Source organism: Phyllobates terribilis, unplaced genomic scaffold, assembly GCF_046119375.1.
Source record: "Phyllobates terribilis strain yellow unplaced genomic scaffold, ASM4611937v1 Scaffold_2__4_contigs__length_985480577, whole genome shotgun sequence".
NCBI lineage: Eukaryota > Metazoa > Chordata > Amphibia > Anura > Dendrobatidae > Phyllobates > Phyllobates terribilis.
This window is the reverse complement of record NW_027362762.1, coordinates 211,774,708-211,792,338: the sequence shown is the minus strand read 5'-3', so window position 1 is coordinate 211,792,338 and position 17,631 is coordinate 211,774,708. Positions and strand designations below refer to the sequence as shown.

Below are 17,631 nucleotides of genomic sequence, written 5' to 3'. Positions count from 1 at the left end.
TAGTTTGTCTGGTCAAGTAAACTTCTTATTTTCTTTACTCTATAAGGGCACAGACGGCGGTATAACGTATAACTTGGACAGAGATTGGAACGCACTGCATGGACTGGCCAGCGACTCTCCCAACCCGAGCAGGACAGCTGCATAGAAATATAGGATGATACAGACGGTACATTCTGCTATCCTCCATTTTGATACAGATTCTTAGAAATATATGAAGCTGCCATGCTAGGGTGGGGAGAGCAGCGGGTCAGTCCGTGCACTGCGTTTCGATCTCTGCATTCTTTTATTGTATGTTGCACCCCAAAATTACAGAATTTAGCAAGCCAAATAAGTCTAAGCCATACCCTGTCCACATATAGAATATATGATGGAACAGCAGTAGCCAAGTTAACAGACATTCTCTTTAAAGGGAGTCAGTCACCTCCAAAACGGATTTTAAACTTTAGTATAATGTGATGCAGGGGACTTAGCCCCTATAAAAGCCAGTGTCTCTGTTAAGGATACAGTGCCTGAGAAAATAACAATTCATATGCAGATGAGTGGGCTAGATTACGGCACATCTACTATAAAATGCATTTCGGGGGTTTAAGACTCCATTTTAGCAATTTTATACAAAGATCTGTCAGTAAGATCAACCTCCTGCAATAAGTGTATATATATGGGTAATGCAGGACTGTGAAATGTAAATCCATCACCTTTAAACCTTCTATCTGTTGCAGCATTTCTGAGTTGTTGTCGTTTGAATTCATATGCAAAATGAGGTGTTAAGACCTCTGTGTGTGACAAAGCACTTCTTGAACCTATGCATCCCTAGGTTGTTTCCCCACCCAGTACTAGTTTCTTTAGCTTGATGACAACTCACAACCTTTGCCTGGTGCCTGAGGTCACAGGTGACCTATTGATCAAGCCTGGGAAGGAAGTGGCTGCTTGAGTGCTCCGCCATGCCAAGCACACTGCCATATTAGTATATGAACTAAACACTAATTACTCAAGAATGCAACAACAGTTAGAGGATATAAAAGGTGTCAATGGATTTACATTTCAAAAGCCTGCCATTACATGTGGGTTAGGTAGGGTGGAGCTGATCTTGTGGACAGATACCCTTTAAATGAATAGACACAATACCCCAAAAATATGAAGGAATTGCAGACCTGAGAAACCTTGTCTAATTAAAAGGTGTGGTCGTCACTTTACACGAACGATACTTGACAATGGAAAAATCATAGCCACTCCCTTTAACATTCAGGATCCCTCGTGTGAAAAATATATAAGCAAATAGTCCAATCTATAGTCATCTTAAAAGATTCATAGCATATATCTGACCTAGTCCTACAGTAAGGGTTTCTTACAAATCTGCAATTTCTTTAGCTTTTTATGGTTTTGTTGTGTGGTTTATTTTTTTCTGTAATAAAATATATGACCATGATCAGCCACAAATACAAAATAACTGTGAGAAGGTTCCTGGATATAAGGACCTCATGTCAGCAGCTTGGAAGTTTCAGCAAGTCACCAGTTTTCCTGGACACTTCCTGTAAGCGTTTGCATATTTCCAACATTCAATGTTCTCCTCAACCCAAATTAATCTATCCAGTGACGCAGAATCAAGAATTTTTGCACTTTTGGCCATTAAGAGTTCAGACATTGTGGACCCAATATCTGATCACCTCTAGAACATTACAACAGGTTAAAGGGAACCAGTCATCATACTACCCCTAGAAGGTATTAGGACAGCTTTACCAGCCTCCTAATAACTGATGCTTGTACTAGCCCTAAATGTAAGTGTTTAAAAACGAAAAACTTATTTGTCCCCGCTTCATCCTTACCAGACAAGTCCGGGACCACTGTCAATCAATGCCACTGTGTGGGGAGAGCACACCCAGAGCGGTGTATCTGACATCCCAGTCTGGGTGTGGCAAATAGAGCTGAGGGATGGCCTCTTCTCTTCCAGCACACGCGGGAATGACAGGTACACCCCTGTGGGCGTGCTTCTCCCTCGCCAGTGGCATTGATTGAGGGCGGTCCCGGACTAGTCCGGTGAGTGCACGAAGGGGTAAGTGGGAACAATGAAGCATAGTTTTTAAACATGTATACTTCGTTTTTAAACACTTGTACTAGCCCTAAAAACTAAGCTTCATTGTCCCAGCTTCACCCTAAGTAGTCACAGGGAAGTAGAGACAATTAAGCTTGGCCATAAACACTAAATTTAAGTGTTTAAAAACTAATACAAACATCATTAATTAGAGTATCAGAGGCGGATGAGGTGCTCTTAAGATCTTCTAGGTGTAAAACATGACAGATTCCCTTTAAGCTTAAAGCACATATTCACAAGCCAAGATACAGTGCTGGTTACAGTGCCACACTGTGCACCGCCTATGCTAGATTTTATCACCACAATACTGGTAAATCATTACATTTCTGAAAGCAGCTACATCTGCCAACACCAATGCAGAAATAAACTCTGATATCAGTGAATATTACCTTTTGAAAGACTGGAGCAGGACAACGACCTCCGATGGACGGACTTATCGCCTTCTACAGTAGAAGTCTCAGTGTCTGTTTTAGTCTCATTCAAGTGAAAAGCAGATTCATCTACGATGGAACTATACGTTGGATTTCCATGATGGGGTGTTACACCGGGTGAAGAAAATCGTCGTTTTTCCTTTCGGGTGTTTATAGGCAAGTTCTGTGGTGGGAAAAATTCAGATTCAGGTAAAATAAAGTCTGAACACTTTTCGCATTGTATGTAGGGGGACAAATCCAGTTCGGGTACAACATAGGCGATTGTGATGGGTGTAGGTGGGTCCAATGGAGACATATTAAAAGAGTCCAACTGGGTGTTATCCCAGGCAGCTGTGTGTCTATTAAACCGGATGTCATTGTCTGCAGTTGTCAATAAAGGACTACCATCAGGATCACAATTTGAGTCCATATTATTGCCACCAGTGTTGGTGTCCTTCAAGTCTTCCTCATCACTGTCCTGCGGATGAGCATTCACAGACGCTGTGGAATTAATACTTCTTGGTAAGTTTAAAACTGAACAGAGGATTTCTTTAATTGCAGTAGCACTATCTGCGTAAGATCCATAGCTTGCCCCTACTCCGATAACTGCTGGTCGAGGCAATACATCTGCAAAGAAAGAAAAGGTTGCAATAAAAAAAAATGGCAAGTAGAGTTATGAACATATGCTCTATGGATTCCATGTCTTTAGATTTTGCTTTTTTTTGGTTTTTATCTGGAATTTTTCCATTAAGTAGAGTTGGTGAAAATCAATTCGCATTAACCAGTCCATCGGTCACGCCAGTAATCTGTGGCCCCTGGACAGAACCCATGAAAATGGCCTCTTACCGGATGGCATCTGCAGCTCTTCTCTTGATTAGCTGTTCTTGCGCGACATCACATGTGTCATGTAGCAATGATAACTAACCAGGCCATTAAACAACCGCCAATTGGCTACATGCAAGCCAATCATCGTTCATTTAGTGTCCACAATCTTAAAAATGGCTGTATAATCTGAGGCAGTTCCCTGACGCCTTCTCCCTGCCTTGATCTCTTTGACCAACAGGCCTCTCCCTACATATAAGAGGGGAAATGTCAGTCAATTGGAGAGGAGCAGGCAGAAGCCGCAGGTAACTTGTCTTGGACTAGTCAGCTGAGACACATAACCTCCATTGAAAAGCCGGCCAGGGACTTTCTCAGAAATGCCATAGCATTTCATATTAAAAACACTCTAGGCTGCAATTTGGGCAGCTAGTGCCGGATTCATGCCGCACATAGCTCCTTTAGCACGATTTTGGTGAAAGGTTCCATTAGATTTTCCATGTAAATACACCACCTTCACCAGATCTAAGGGATCTAGTAAATTCTGGTGACAAAATTTGGGAAACCTACATTTCCCATTATATTTTGATATTTAGGTTTAGTGTTCCTTTAACTCTGGTGCAGCAGTTTTGAGCTCCAACCACCATATAGTTATATGAAATTTAGCTCAGGAAAAAAAAAAAAAAAAAAGTGGTGTTCAAAAGGCAAACATTAACCTTGAGGTCCTAATTTCCCAAAGCAAGCTCATGAAGCTTTTTATTAATATGGTTGTGTGGACTATGAGGAAGCATTTATGCAGACAGTGTCCAGCATGTGGCATGCAATATCACAGCGGGCGTTTACCTTCTGTAAATAGAACAGTCGAGGTCCTTGGCATCGAGAGCAGAGGAGAAAGTGGACTCAAAAACGGCGGAAACTCAAGATGGTGTTTATTAGGACGTCTCACCTAAGACATTGAAAACAGAATGTATAAATGGACACATTATAAGTGCCTAGGCAAAGACCATAAAAAACAAAAAAAAACAACACACATTTTGTCTACAACTTCCTTTAACAGCAGCACAACGCAACTTCTCATAACCAGAAAACAAATAATGGGTATTAAGAATTGCCCCTTTATATAATCTGTCATACCTGTGCCGTTCTTGCACACTTTTTAACCCTCTTTGTACTGCTGTAACTGGTCAGCGTCATGGTATGTACATACATGGCTGGAAGTTCTTCAAGTTTGTTACCTAAAAATATACAAAAACACAATTGAAGTGTTAAACTAGTGACATACAAGATACACAAACATTATAATATGGGGAAGCAGAGTCACCTAAATGTGTCCTCTGAGATTACAAGAAGAAATGAGGGCAGTTTACAGAGAACCTGAACGATCGGAAGCAGGAATCACATCAGAGATGCCAACCAGCCAAAAAATACTGGACAGTAAGTACATTTAGGACACTTTTTAAACCAGTCCATGGGGACTATGAGTCTTGGATTATTAGGCCAGCAGCATCTCCCCAGCCCGATCCCCTAGACTGACCTATATCCCTAAGGAATGGGGGGGGACGGACATTGGGGGCCATCCTCTCAGACTACTCATTTGAGATACAAAAGCCAGCTGGGAATTTTGTAAGTAGGTTTTCTCGGAAATACCACAGTGGTGCATAATAAAACATACATGGCTGCAATAACGCAGTCAGTGTCAGATTCAGGTGGTCCATAGTTCAAGTAGCAAGAATCAGATGGCAGGTTCCCTATATTGGATAAGTAAATGTGGATTTTTTTACATTTTTCCTTTTTACTCCCATTCTCCTAAACAATACAACTAGGTCAATTGACTTGATATAAAAGTGTACGTGTCCAAGATGGTAAATTAAAAGGGTTTTCCACCAGTGCCGTGCTTACATTCTACAAACAGCTGACAATGGTATGAAACAAAGGAGTCAAACTCTGCTTACTAATGTCCTGCTCCTCTCTGTTCCAGCGAGGTTAGGTCACGTCGATAAGAGACCACTGTATCATTGGTTATAGCCTAAGTCGGCAACACTAAGGTCACCACTATGACCAGTGATCGGCTGCAGTGGTATTATTTCATCATCAGGTAACAGACTGGTGTGGTTGTGTGATGGGGAGTACGAGAGACTTGTAGACATCAGGTCAGGAGCAAGATGTTGGTAAGGGGAATATTATTCATTTTGTTATTTCATATCATTGGCTGCGGTTTGTAAAAGTAAAATCCAGTAGTGCACATTTGTGACGTCGGCTCTGTTCACACATGCAAACAAGCATCATCATAGACCTATAGCAGCGAATGGTGCATGTATACTTCTGCTCCATTCACACAAGATATTGGGGCCCTGGTCATAAACTCATCATTTATCCTGTGGTCTGGTGAGAACAGAGCTGTCAGCATCTGATAAATCCTTCTGCTTTGCTCTCCTACAGAAACAGATGACCTCAGCTCATATGATCCAGGGGCCAAGAGAGTTCACAGACCTTGAAATGTGCTTTTACTACAGAACTGAAGAGAATACAATTTATTATACTCCGGCATTCCTGGCTTTCCCACCTTTGATGATCTGCAGAGTCCAATTCCAATCATGCAGATTAAAAGTGAAATTTCAGAGTCTAATAACCAGGGAATTTGAAAAAAATGACTGAATAAACTAAGTGCATAGAAATACACATGGTACCAGACCCACACGCAATAATCTGCTAAAACCACGGACCGATGTCAGAATATCAAGCTGGTGAAATCTATAAACTCATTTACTATGAGCCGATCAGGCAGCAGCTGTGCCGCGTCGATCCCCTCGCCCCGCGGTCCCTTGCTCCACGCTGTCTAGGGAATATCCAGGGATACAGATATTCACATGGAAGGTTTTGGCTGGAAATTGTTTTTCTTTTTTTTTGCCATTGTCCGAGACTGACAGCAGCATTTAAATGGTAAAACAGCAGCAATCTGAGCTAGCACTGGTGGGTCGCTGCTGTCAGTGTAACTCCTGAACCGGCTCCATACACCTGAACCCAACATTGGAGGTACCAGTATGCCGTTCTGTGTGTCAGGAAGGGATTGAAGATAATCGATTTCATCGACGGACATGTTTTCAGTTGTCAACTTGTTTCGATCATTTCCTTTGTGGAAGGCGCATGTCCTTACTAAGCGATTGTGCAGCTAGTAGTTAGCTGCAGCGGTCACAGGTCTGCAGTGGACCATCACCGCTGCAGCAGGTAGAAGACACCATGAAGCTTCAGAACCGCAGGGTATCGCTAAGGCGAGTGTGGCTATTTTATAACAGAAGCTGTTCAGAATGTGATTGCCCAGTGGAAGCAGGCAAGATATTTCAGGACCTCCCAAGTATGAAATGAACTTGACGATTGACTAAAGCAGTGTAAGTTTACACTAAGTCATCTTAAAACCTAGTGGCTCACGCTGTTTGATAATTGTGCCGCATCTGTCTAGTCTAAAGGCCCCGTCACACATAACGAGATCGCTAGCGAGATCGTTGATACGTCATGGTTTTTGTGACGCAATAGCGATCTTGTTATGTCTGACAGGTAGCAACGATCAGGCCCCTGCTGTGAGATCGCTGATCGTTACAAAGCTTCCTGGACCATTCCTGGGTCGTTGCGCATCGGTGTATTTGACACCTTATCAACGACCTTGTTAGCGATTCAGAACTGAGACACATAGGCGTGCATAAATTGGACTTTTCCGTGGCCCTCGTCCCCGATTGGTGGTCGCTACAGCGTTCTTATTTTCCACCGTGCAAAAAGAAGGCAACAGAATAGCGATTCCATCCTTTGCTTCTGACCTCGTGCTGGATTGCAGATCCTAGCAGAATTCTCTGGGCTGTTGATATGTTGAGTCACAGCCGAAGAACACTACTACAATCCACAAACCAGAACGCTTGTCAGGAACAAAGCCCAGATGAACGGATACAGAGTCACAGCCGCCAATCGGAGATGAGAGGACGCGGAAAAGTAATTTTATGCACGCCTTTGTGACACAGTACAGTCCCTATCAAGGTGTGGATCGTTGAAATAGCTGCTGTGTGAAAGCGTCCCAACGACCGCCGAGATCGTTAGTTAGATCGCTGGGGCGGCCGAAATCGTTGGGAAGTTCTGCATGTTTGACAGCTCCCCAGCGATCACGAAACGACTCTCCAGCGATCCCAAAACCGTGACGTAATAACGATCTCGCTATGTGTGACGGGGCCTTAAGATTACACCACCTATTAGTTGGGTTTCTTTGTTCCAATAAATTACACCAAATGGTGGAGCAATTTCGGCAGTTTTGTTCATGGGATAGCAATTTAGGCCAAACTCCTTTCCTCGACCAAGTCCTTTGATGAGCGTGTCAATCATATGTCTTGCAACATTTTTTAAGAGAATCGGATTCATGCTGCCCAATCTGTAGGCAGCATGTATCCGGCAGACTGAATCATCTCAGCCAGGTATCCAACTTGGAAATGCTGCGGTGTTTCAAAGAAAAACATACTTTAGATGCTGTCGGGGACAGAGATCGCATTGTAGAATAGTAGTCAGATAGGCAGGTCCTTGGCAGAGTCCTGTCAATCCAGATCAGCAGCTGGCGAGAAGCCACCAGGGACCACCTTCCCGACTAGTCTACAGTGTGGCTCGGTCCCCAGCGGCTTTTCATGTATCAGTTGTCAGGTTCACTTTAAGGGCACATACACACAATACAAAAATGAACATAATGCCCAGCAATGTAAAAACATCACAACTGCGCACAATATCTGTTTTCATTACCACTTTAAGGTTTGGAAATGATGCTTGCGGTGTGCAAAAACTATAGACATTGCTAGCAATTTATCGTTTACAAAGCAATATTAGGTGCAAAGAGACCAAATATTAATATAAGGCTAAGTGCCCACGATGCAGAAATGCTGCATATTTTTTCCGCTTCTCCCTGGCAGGAAAGACGCATGTGGATTGTACATGCTTTTTTCCTGCCAGGGACATGCGGATGTGAAGCGTTCTTCACATGATTTCCGCATGCGGGTTGTCAAGCGCCTTCCAAGCGATTCTAGCATCACTTGGAAAGTGCTTGACAACTTGGTCACACTATATAAATCCATGCAACCGGCATGGATTTATATAGTGTGACCAAGTAATAGTTTAAGAATAAAAAAAAAGAATAAAAATGGGAAAAAATAAAAAAAAAATAAAGATTATACTTGCCTTCCGATGGCCCCCGGTATTTTCTCCGGTCCGTCTGGTCTGTTGTATGGGTCGCAGTGGTGTGAAGGACCTGCCATGACATCATTGAGTCATGCGACAGGTCACGCGACCGCTGACGTCAGTGGTCGCGTGACCTGTCACATGACTAAATGACGTCATGGCAGGTCCTTCACACCACCGCGACCCATGCAATAGACCGGACGCATCGCTGAGGAGACCAGGGGCCATCAGAAGGTAAGTATAATCTTTATTTTTTGCTTTAAATTCTTTTTTTTAACAGGTACTATGGTACCCGGGTCTGGAGGAGAGTCTCTTCTTCTCCAGACCCGGGTACCATCCGCACATTGAATCACTTCCTATCCGCATGTGCACATGTAGTCATGCGGATATTAAGCGTTTCAATGCAAGTCAATAGCGGCAATTACGCTGCGTGTCCGCAAAATTAATGGACATGCTGCGCATTTTTCCGCAATGATAATCCGCAGCGGAAATTTCCACAGCATGTGCACAGCATATGCAGATTATCATTGGGGACCATGGGACACGTATTACCAAGCGTTTTCACTACGGAAATTCTGCTTGAAAAACGTATAGTGGGCACGCAGCCTAAGCGCTTGATAACCCGCATGCAAAAACGCTTGACAAACGCTTCTACCTGGCGGGAAAAACGAATGTAAAATCCGCACATGTTTTTTCCTGCCAGGGAGAAGCGGAAAAAATATGCATTTCTGCATTGTGGGCACTTAGCCTTAAACCAACAAAATATTCTTCATAGTAACAGACATTAAAATGCAAAATGTATCACAGAGGAGAAAGCAAGAAGACCCAGTGCGCCTCTCTCCTCCAAAAGGAAGAAGACACTGCTGATCGTAAAATGTATGGCCCCTTTTTTTTGCATTATAAAAGGAAGTTGGTGTGGTCAGTGTGGAGCGAGTTGTTTTTTTTATTGCGTCACAAACAAAGGAAAAATAAGGAACTTGAAAGTTTCCACAATACCTGATTCATTACATAGTTGTGAAAGGGCATTTACACTCTTAAAGGGACACTAAAAAAAAAAAAAAAAAAAAAAAAAAAAAAAAAACTTTTAAAAGAGGAGTTCATAAGACTAAAAAAATGTAATCAGTGGCAGAGAATAGCAAAACCCTATATTTAGCTGTTAAATCTATTGCTGCTCTGGCAGTCTTGTGTTTTGACTGCAGCACTGGTTAGTCAATTAAAGCAAATCTGTCAGCAGGTTTTTTCTATTTAATATACGAGTGGTATAATACACGGGCAGAGACCCTGATTACAGTGATGTGTCACCTATTAGTCTGTGTGTTGTAATTTCAATACAATTAGTATTTTATCAGCAGGAGATTATCACTACAGGACTACATCTTGTGTCAGGCCCCCCACCACTGATTGGCATCTTACTGTAGGAGGATGTAATGTAAAAAAATAAACCATGGTCTCCTACAACAATTTCCAATATACTGTATACTCTACATCAGTTATTTAAAGCAGTGTTGTCTTACAACTGCATGAAGTGCTACCCATTTACTAAACATTCTGCACGCAAATAACCACTATCGTGTGCTTATAATATCAATGTATAATGCTCAGACACTACTATATATAAGGTAACCAAATACTACTGACAGTCACCCCCATGAAAAGTCTAAATAATACCATCAAAGCCCAAATAAAATATATAACTACAAACTAAACATACTTGCATGCATGTACACTTATCTTTACTCTTGCTTGCTACTTCTAGACATGCGCATTTACTGTACACACGTCTGCTCTAATACACTTACTACATCTACAGTCATGGCCAAAAGTTTTGAGACTGACATATTTTGGTTTTCGCAGTTTGCCATTTCAGTTTTTTTAGATCTTTTAGTCAAGATGTTTCTATGATTAGTTAAGTACAATTCTAAAGCATTTTATCAGTTTTTGAACTTTGCATAAACTTGATACAATTGTGAAAAGACTCAATGTTTATAGTCTTGACCCTTCGTTGTTAAGAGTTCTGTAATTTGTCCTTGCAGCTGGATATCGGCTTCTGGGCCAAATCCTGACTGATGACCAGGGCTGTGGAGGCGGTAAGCCAAACCTCCGACTGACTCCAACTCCCGACTCCACAACTCCCTCATACACGGCTCATGTTTAAGTGATAAGTTTACTGTAGCACAGATTCATCTCAGCTAAAAGTCTAGACCCTTAGATCAGGAATAGGACATTTTATAACTTTCCCCAAATTCTTATGAAAAAAATATTCCCCACAAACTGCTGTACCTTGACTCCTCTGGACCATAATTCTTCTGGATGTCCAAAACCGTCTGAAAGAGGCTTAAATCAGAGAAAATAACTTTGCAGGATGCATTGGGATTAGACAGCAGAGGACTAAAAAGCTATTTTCTCTGCCATCAGTCAGGATGTGGCCTAGAAGCCGATATCCTTGTGCCAGGGAGAATTGCACAAGTCTTTAAAAATAAGAGTTCACACTGTAAATACTGAGTTTTGCATAAACTTGATGCAATCGGTATTTGATTGCAAATACATTCATGGGAACAAGGCCAGTGTGCCGCCTGTATAAAGAGTCCTGCAGACAGTACAGCGTGATGACCAATAAAAATAAATGTGCAAAAGTACAGGAGAAATTTTCCACTCTGAGAACAAACGCAGCATACATTAGTTTTGTTCGATTTGCCATTTTTTAATGCAGATACGAGGTAGCTCCTTCACCAGACGAATGCACAGAACCGCACATGGATACACCAGCGTTCAGACACGACCGGCCGGTGAAAACAAACACTTCCGTTAGCTCGGACTAGCTTGTGCACAAAAACTGAAGTAGGTCACGTGTAGAGAGGCCCAATTCACATAAGACTAAAGCTGGCCATACATATTAAATGGCTATCAGACAAATTAGGTTTTGACCTATCATTCGGTCGACAGCCATCTCTGCCGACTCTCCCATACCCCGGAAGTGCTCGCCTGGCTGAGCGCTTGTGTGATCTATAAGGAAGCCACTGGCTGACATGTCGGCCAGCGGCTCATCTTCGGGAGAACAATGTGAGTGGCAGTCTGAAATCAGACATGCACAATCGACATCTTAACCGACCATCAGTCTGTTGGCACCTCCTTACACGTTAGACCATTGGCCAAGTCGGTCGATATCAGCAGGTTTAGTCAACATTAGTCTAATGTGTATGGGGGCCTTAACATCAGAAGAAAAAATGATATCAGCAGGATAGACCAACGGGCTAAGGAGTAAGCAAAGAAGGATCCAGGACGCAGATCCTTTTTGTTTTCTGACAGGTTTATCTCCCGGAGTCTAGCAGCAGCTCTCAGGCAGCACAGAAGCACTCCGCCAAGCAGAGAGTTCCCGTGTATGGGGATCTTGGAGGAGACCGGTCGACCAAAACCGTTACACACTGATTCTGCCTAGCAAGAACCTTTCAGTTTTTTTAAGCTCTGTCACTTTGGGTATCCACACACAGGAGCCAAATGGAAATATACAGTCTTGACAGCACTCCAGTTCATATAAAAATGCACATCCCTTATTCACACAAACATGTAAGACATTTCAACCTGGAGATAGAAACCTTGCACATTTGTGTGAATAAAGAATTTACTGTATATTATATGACCTGAATATGGAAAGCAGATTTTTTTGTTTAACCTGTTTTCTTAGAAGCCAGGACGTTGACTGCTTTTCACCCTTCACCTACAAACAAGTCTTCGTCTGCTTATGTTCTCACTTTTTAAAAAACAGAAAGGCAGAAACATAGGTCATTTAGTGTCTGTGACAGCTGATTATAACCTCTATGGTAATCAATGGCTGACATTTCTGCTTCTAAAAACTCACAATGGTGCAGTAATACAGGCGCATCTCACTAAATTAGAATATCATCAAAAAGTTAAGTTCTGTCTTGAGTTTTGTATGAAAAACTTTTGGTCAACTTAAAGGTTAATGGGATTTTCCAACATCCATCCAAAGAGTATGTAAAATTCCTGAATAAGGATAATAATCAATATAAGCTATGAACATTTTATTTAAAAAAAAAGCAGATTCCTCATAAAATACTCTCCGTGCTATGCTTCCATCCTTCAAGTTAAGCTCTTACTTCCCTTGCAATTTCTATTTTACTTTGTGAGATTATTTGTAGAAGCTAAAACTAACATGCACTTGACTTTTACCATATACATCTACATCAGTGATTCCCAAACCCCGTCCTCTTGGCCCCCAACAGATCATATTTTCAGTATTTCCATAATATTGCACAGGTGAGAGAACCTGACAGTTTCTGCTGCCTTGATAATAATTCCATCACTTGTGCAATACTAAGAAAATCCTGAAAACCTAACCTGTTGGGGGCCGTGAGGATTGAAGTTTGGGAAACACTTACAGTGCTGCTCGCCATTATTGGTACCCCTTAAAAAAATAAAAAATAAATAAATAAAATTTTTTCATAGACTGTATAATATCTTCAGAAATAAATGGAAATGTACCAAAGTGATATCCTCAGGATTTTTAAATTAGTGGTCCAAAAGTAATACAATAAAAGCATTGAAATTGCAACATAAAGTTGAAAAACAAAGAAAAAAAACAGAATAAACAGCATGTGCAGCAATAAAGGCACCGCTAATTAATACTTGGTTGCACACCTTTTGGCATTGATGACAGCCTCCAAACGTTTCCTGCAGCCATCTATAAGTTTCTTGCACTTCTCAGCTGGAATTTTCTCCCACTCTTCCTTTGTAGTTTGTTCAAGCTCTTGAATGTTTGCAGGGTTATTTTTCCCCAATGGCAGATTTCAGCTCACCCCAAAGATTTTCAATGGGATTGAGGTCAGGACTCATTGCTGGCCATTTTAAAATAGTCCATTTTTCCTTTTTCAACCATTCCTGTGTACTTTTGGATGTGTGTTTTCGGTCATTGTCTTGCTGGAGGACCCATGATTTTCAACTCAAACCAGGTTTTCTTACACTGAGTAGGACATTTTGCTCTAAAATCTCTTGATAATTCTCTGATTTCATGACTCCTGGTATAAGGTCAAGGCTTCCAGTCAGGGCTGTGGAGTCGGAGTCGATACTCAATTTGGTGGAGTAGGAGTCGGTATAAAATGGACCGACTCCTAAAATATATAATAAATTGGGTGCAGTAGATCAATGCAGTTTGTGGGGAATATTTTTAAAAAGACTCTCAATAGACGCTTCATGTTTCTTAAAATGGATGCCTGCACACGTCACAGAGTGAACTATTTTGCCATCAATGTTCGATATGTTTGTGACAACAAAGAAATTGTTACCAAGACACTGGCAGTAAAAGATACTAAAGCTCATCACAGCAGCCAGGTTCTCCAGGCCTTAGTGGAAAAAGTTCTGCAAGATTACGAACTCAAAAAAGAACAGGTTCTTGCTATTCTAACAGACAATGCTTCAAACATGATAAGTACAATTAAACTGATGAATGAGAGTAATGAACAACAGCTAGAAGAAAACTTATGATTCAGTAGGTTTGAGATGGAAGGCCACAGTGCTGTTCATGTAACTGAGGAACAAACAGATATTACAATGGAAAAACAGCAAAATTATACTTTAGAAATAGATCTTGTTGAAGCTGCTTCAAAACACTTTCCTATTCATCACATGCGCTGTGTTGTGCGCACGCTGCAGCTGGCAATAAGAGATAATCTGCAAGAGGGACAAGCTGGAAATCTGATTGGAAAAGTGAGGAAATTGGTTATTGCCGCCAGAACCCCTAAAATTGATTCCATCTTGAAGAGACGTGCTGGGAAAGGGGCAATTGTCGATCAAGCCACTCGGTGGGGCAGCACTTATTTAATGATTGAGCGATTGCTTGAACTAAAACACTTTCTTATAGATATGGCGAACCCTCAGGTAACCCTAAATGAAGGTCAATGGACACAGGTAGCTGAATTGAAGGAATTGCTTAATCACCCATTTACCGTGACTAAAAAATTACAAGCTGAGGATTTAACTCCTGGCATTTTCATAAGGGAGTGGAAGAACTTGCTATTTTGCCTGTCCCAAAGAGGAGGTTTAATCGCAGATGGCATTTCTGCTTCAATGAAACGGAGAGAAACACAGCTATTGGAAAATAAAACATTTTCTGGCAGCTGTTTATGTGGACCCAGGTCATCGTATACTGCTTGATGATCAACAGCTTACTAAAGGAAAAGAAGCTCTGACTGAGGTAGCAGTTAGGATGAGTGGCCTACAGGAGGACTGCCAGGCGCAAGAGGACTTGGGTCCTGACAGTGCTACTGCTGCCATATCTTCGTCCTCATCAGATGAGGAGTTTGACTTTGACAAGTATTTGGATGACATGGAGCAGGCAAAGCGTTGCCGCAAGGAAAAAGATTTCACTCCGTCTCCTATAGCAAGCAGATTGACCATATTTCAGCAAAATGTTTCACTTGCTCTCAAAGAAATAGAAAAATTCAACCGTTCATCAAAACTGACTGTGCATGAGGCAATTCCTTTATACCCGGAAATTGTTAGAGATGTTGCCCATGTGGTTAAGGCTTTGCCTCCAACCCAATGTTAGTGTAGAGAGGTTGTTCTCTAGCCTTAAAATTATTAGGTCAGATTTGAGGTCATCTATGAAGGAGGATCTGATGGAGGTGATACTATTTCTTAGAACAAATTCATAGACTGCACAAATGTTATTTAGTATGTTTTTGTTGAAAACTGTTTTTTTGCCACTTAGTTTATTACATAGTGAGATATATATATATCTATCTATCTATCTATCTATATATATAAAATCGATTACATAGTGTATTAAATATTTACAATTTAGTTTGTGTTATAAAGTTGTATTCCAATAAATATATATTATATTCTATCTAAATATCTTGATTATTGTATCAGAAAAATTATTAAATGTCTGATGTTCACATTGTACTACAATAAATTTTTCACTTAAATATAAGCAATATATGTGGGAGTCGTGGAGTCGGTGTAAGGGAAATTGAGGAGTCGGAGTCGCAGGTTTGGCTTACCGACTCCACAGCCCTGCTTCCAGTACCAGACGCAGCAAAGCAACCTCACAGCATTATGGATCCTACATCATGCTTAACTGTTGTAAGGTGTTCTTTTCCTTATAAGTTTCATTGTGCAGTTGTAGCACCCTGAGGATTCGGCTGCTACAGGGGTATTGCACCTCAATCCAGAGGTGTGATATTCCACTCCCGGGTAAGGATGGAGTGTGGAACTGAGCTCTGTAGGCTGCATGCACTACATACATCCCATTTCCGAGGAACAGGCCGACGGTACTCCCACTTAGAAATGTGCAGGTACGACCGAGTCTGTTCCTGGCTGGAGTGGGAGGGGGGTGGAACATCCCAAGTAGTGTAGGGGCAGATAGGGGGAGCAGCCTGGGTAAAGATAGGAGCTCATTGGGTGCTGGTCACCTGAGCTCACACATAGAGGGTGTATATAAGGTGGGCACCATCAAAGATCAGGGTCAGTCTGTCAGCCTTTTGCAGAGAGAAGTCAGAGGAGGAAGAGGAGCAGAGCAGTCCCAGAGAGAGAGAGGAGAAAGAAGGAAAGACCCAGAGAGGGGACAAAGAGAGGACTCAGAGCCCAAATTCAAGCAACGGGTGAAGAGTCGGCATCAGGGTACCGGAACCCAAGCTGGTGGGGGGCAAAAACACACCCCAGCCAGAGACCGGAGGCCGTGGGCAGCGTCTGCCACGGCCACCCACCACGAAGGCATACCACGTGGAGGGTCAGGGAACCCAAGGCCAAGGGTCACCCAACAGAAGGCCCGAGGGAGCTGGACCTGGGTGGATCACTAGTGGGGACGGCCAGAGAAAGGACAGAAGGAGAGCTCAGGGTCACGCTCCGGACTCGCTTGGGGGTTGGCTGGATCCAGGACCTGGTGGATGCAGCACGGCTCGGGAGGTCACTTGAAGCTGGAGTGACCGGAACATCAGCAGTGAGTAAATACCCTAAACTGCACAACCCGACTCTGTCTTCATTTAACATCCCTGCTGCACCACCACAACCCCCATCCTCTGCACCTGACCCCCTGAGGCTATACCCCACCCGTTGGGGGTTATACCACCAAAAGCTGCACCTACACCATCAGCCTCAGCGGACCCTGCTGCAGCGGCGGCCATAGTGACCGCAATACAACGGGTGGCGTAGTCGACAATAAAGAACTTTATAACATCTGTAGGACTGCCACATACAACTGAGTTTGACACCCTGGGCACGGACCGGGTCACAGCCACTCGGAAGACTACAACTCCCATCTGATCCGGCTCCGGATATTCCCCCTAAAGAATATGGCCCAGGGGGCGCGTCACAGTCTGTAAACAATCTGTTGCATTGCATAAAAGCTCTATTTTTGTTTCATGTGTCCACAGAACATTTTCCCAGAAGGATTGTGGTTTGTCAAGGTACTCTTTGGCAAAGATCAGTCGTTCCTGTTTATGTCTTTTATTCAGCAATGGTTTCTTCCTTGGCCTTCGCCCATAAAGCTCTGCTTGGTTTAGTGTGCTGCGTATGGTACTTGTTGAAACCATGACCCCAGACTGCTCCAAGTTGGCCTTCAATTCTATGGATGCTTGACATGGTGTTTTTTCCATCATTTGCACAAGCCTTCGAAGACATCTCTTATCAAATTTTCCTCTTTCCCCCACATCCAGGGAGGTTCATGACGGTTCCATGCTTGGCAAACTTCTTAATAACATTGCGCACTGCTGAAACTGGGATACTAAGGTCTTTGAAGTTGGCCTTATACCCTTTGGAAGTTTTGTGTCTGCTAATAGCAGTTCTGATGTCCTCAGACAGCTTCTTTGTCTTCACCATTGTGACAAATGAACATGGCCTACCATGTGGCTTTTTAAAACACTGAAGTCATCATTAATTGGCTAATTCATGTCACATGGGCACCGACAATCACAAGTGAACATCTTTTGTGATTTCCACAGGCGAGTCAAAATGTATTTCCATACTAAATTAATGTAAAGGGTGCAGATACCAGTGACACAGCAAGCTTTAGGTTTTTCTATTTTTCCCTCCCATTGTTTTTGGTTTTAAATTATTGTTTATTATTTCCTCTTTTGTATTTAACACGAGGGCTCTATA

General features: G+C 42.4%; 1 protein-coding gene across 1 annotated transcript in view; it reads right to left on the bottom strand.

Moving 5' to 3' along the window:
* The window catches only part of RUBCNL (rubicon like autophagy enhancer), a 50,244-nt gene that overhangs the window by 22,408 nt on the left and 10,205 nt on the right, over window positions 1-17,631 (bottom strand). The window contains exons 2-4 of the mRNA XM_073663839.1: window positions 4,453-4,553; window positions 4,162-4,264; window positions 2,479-3,126 (exon numbers count right to left, since the gene is read on the bottom strand). Coding sequence (XP_073519940.1) covers window positions 2,479-3,126; window positions 4,162-4,264; window positions 4,453-4,527 — 826 coding nt within the window. The 5' untranslated portion in view covers window positions 4,528-4,553. The remainder of the gene's footprint in view (window positions 1-2,478; window positions 3,127-4,161; window positions 4,265-4,452; window positions 4,554-17,631) is intronic.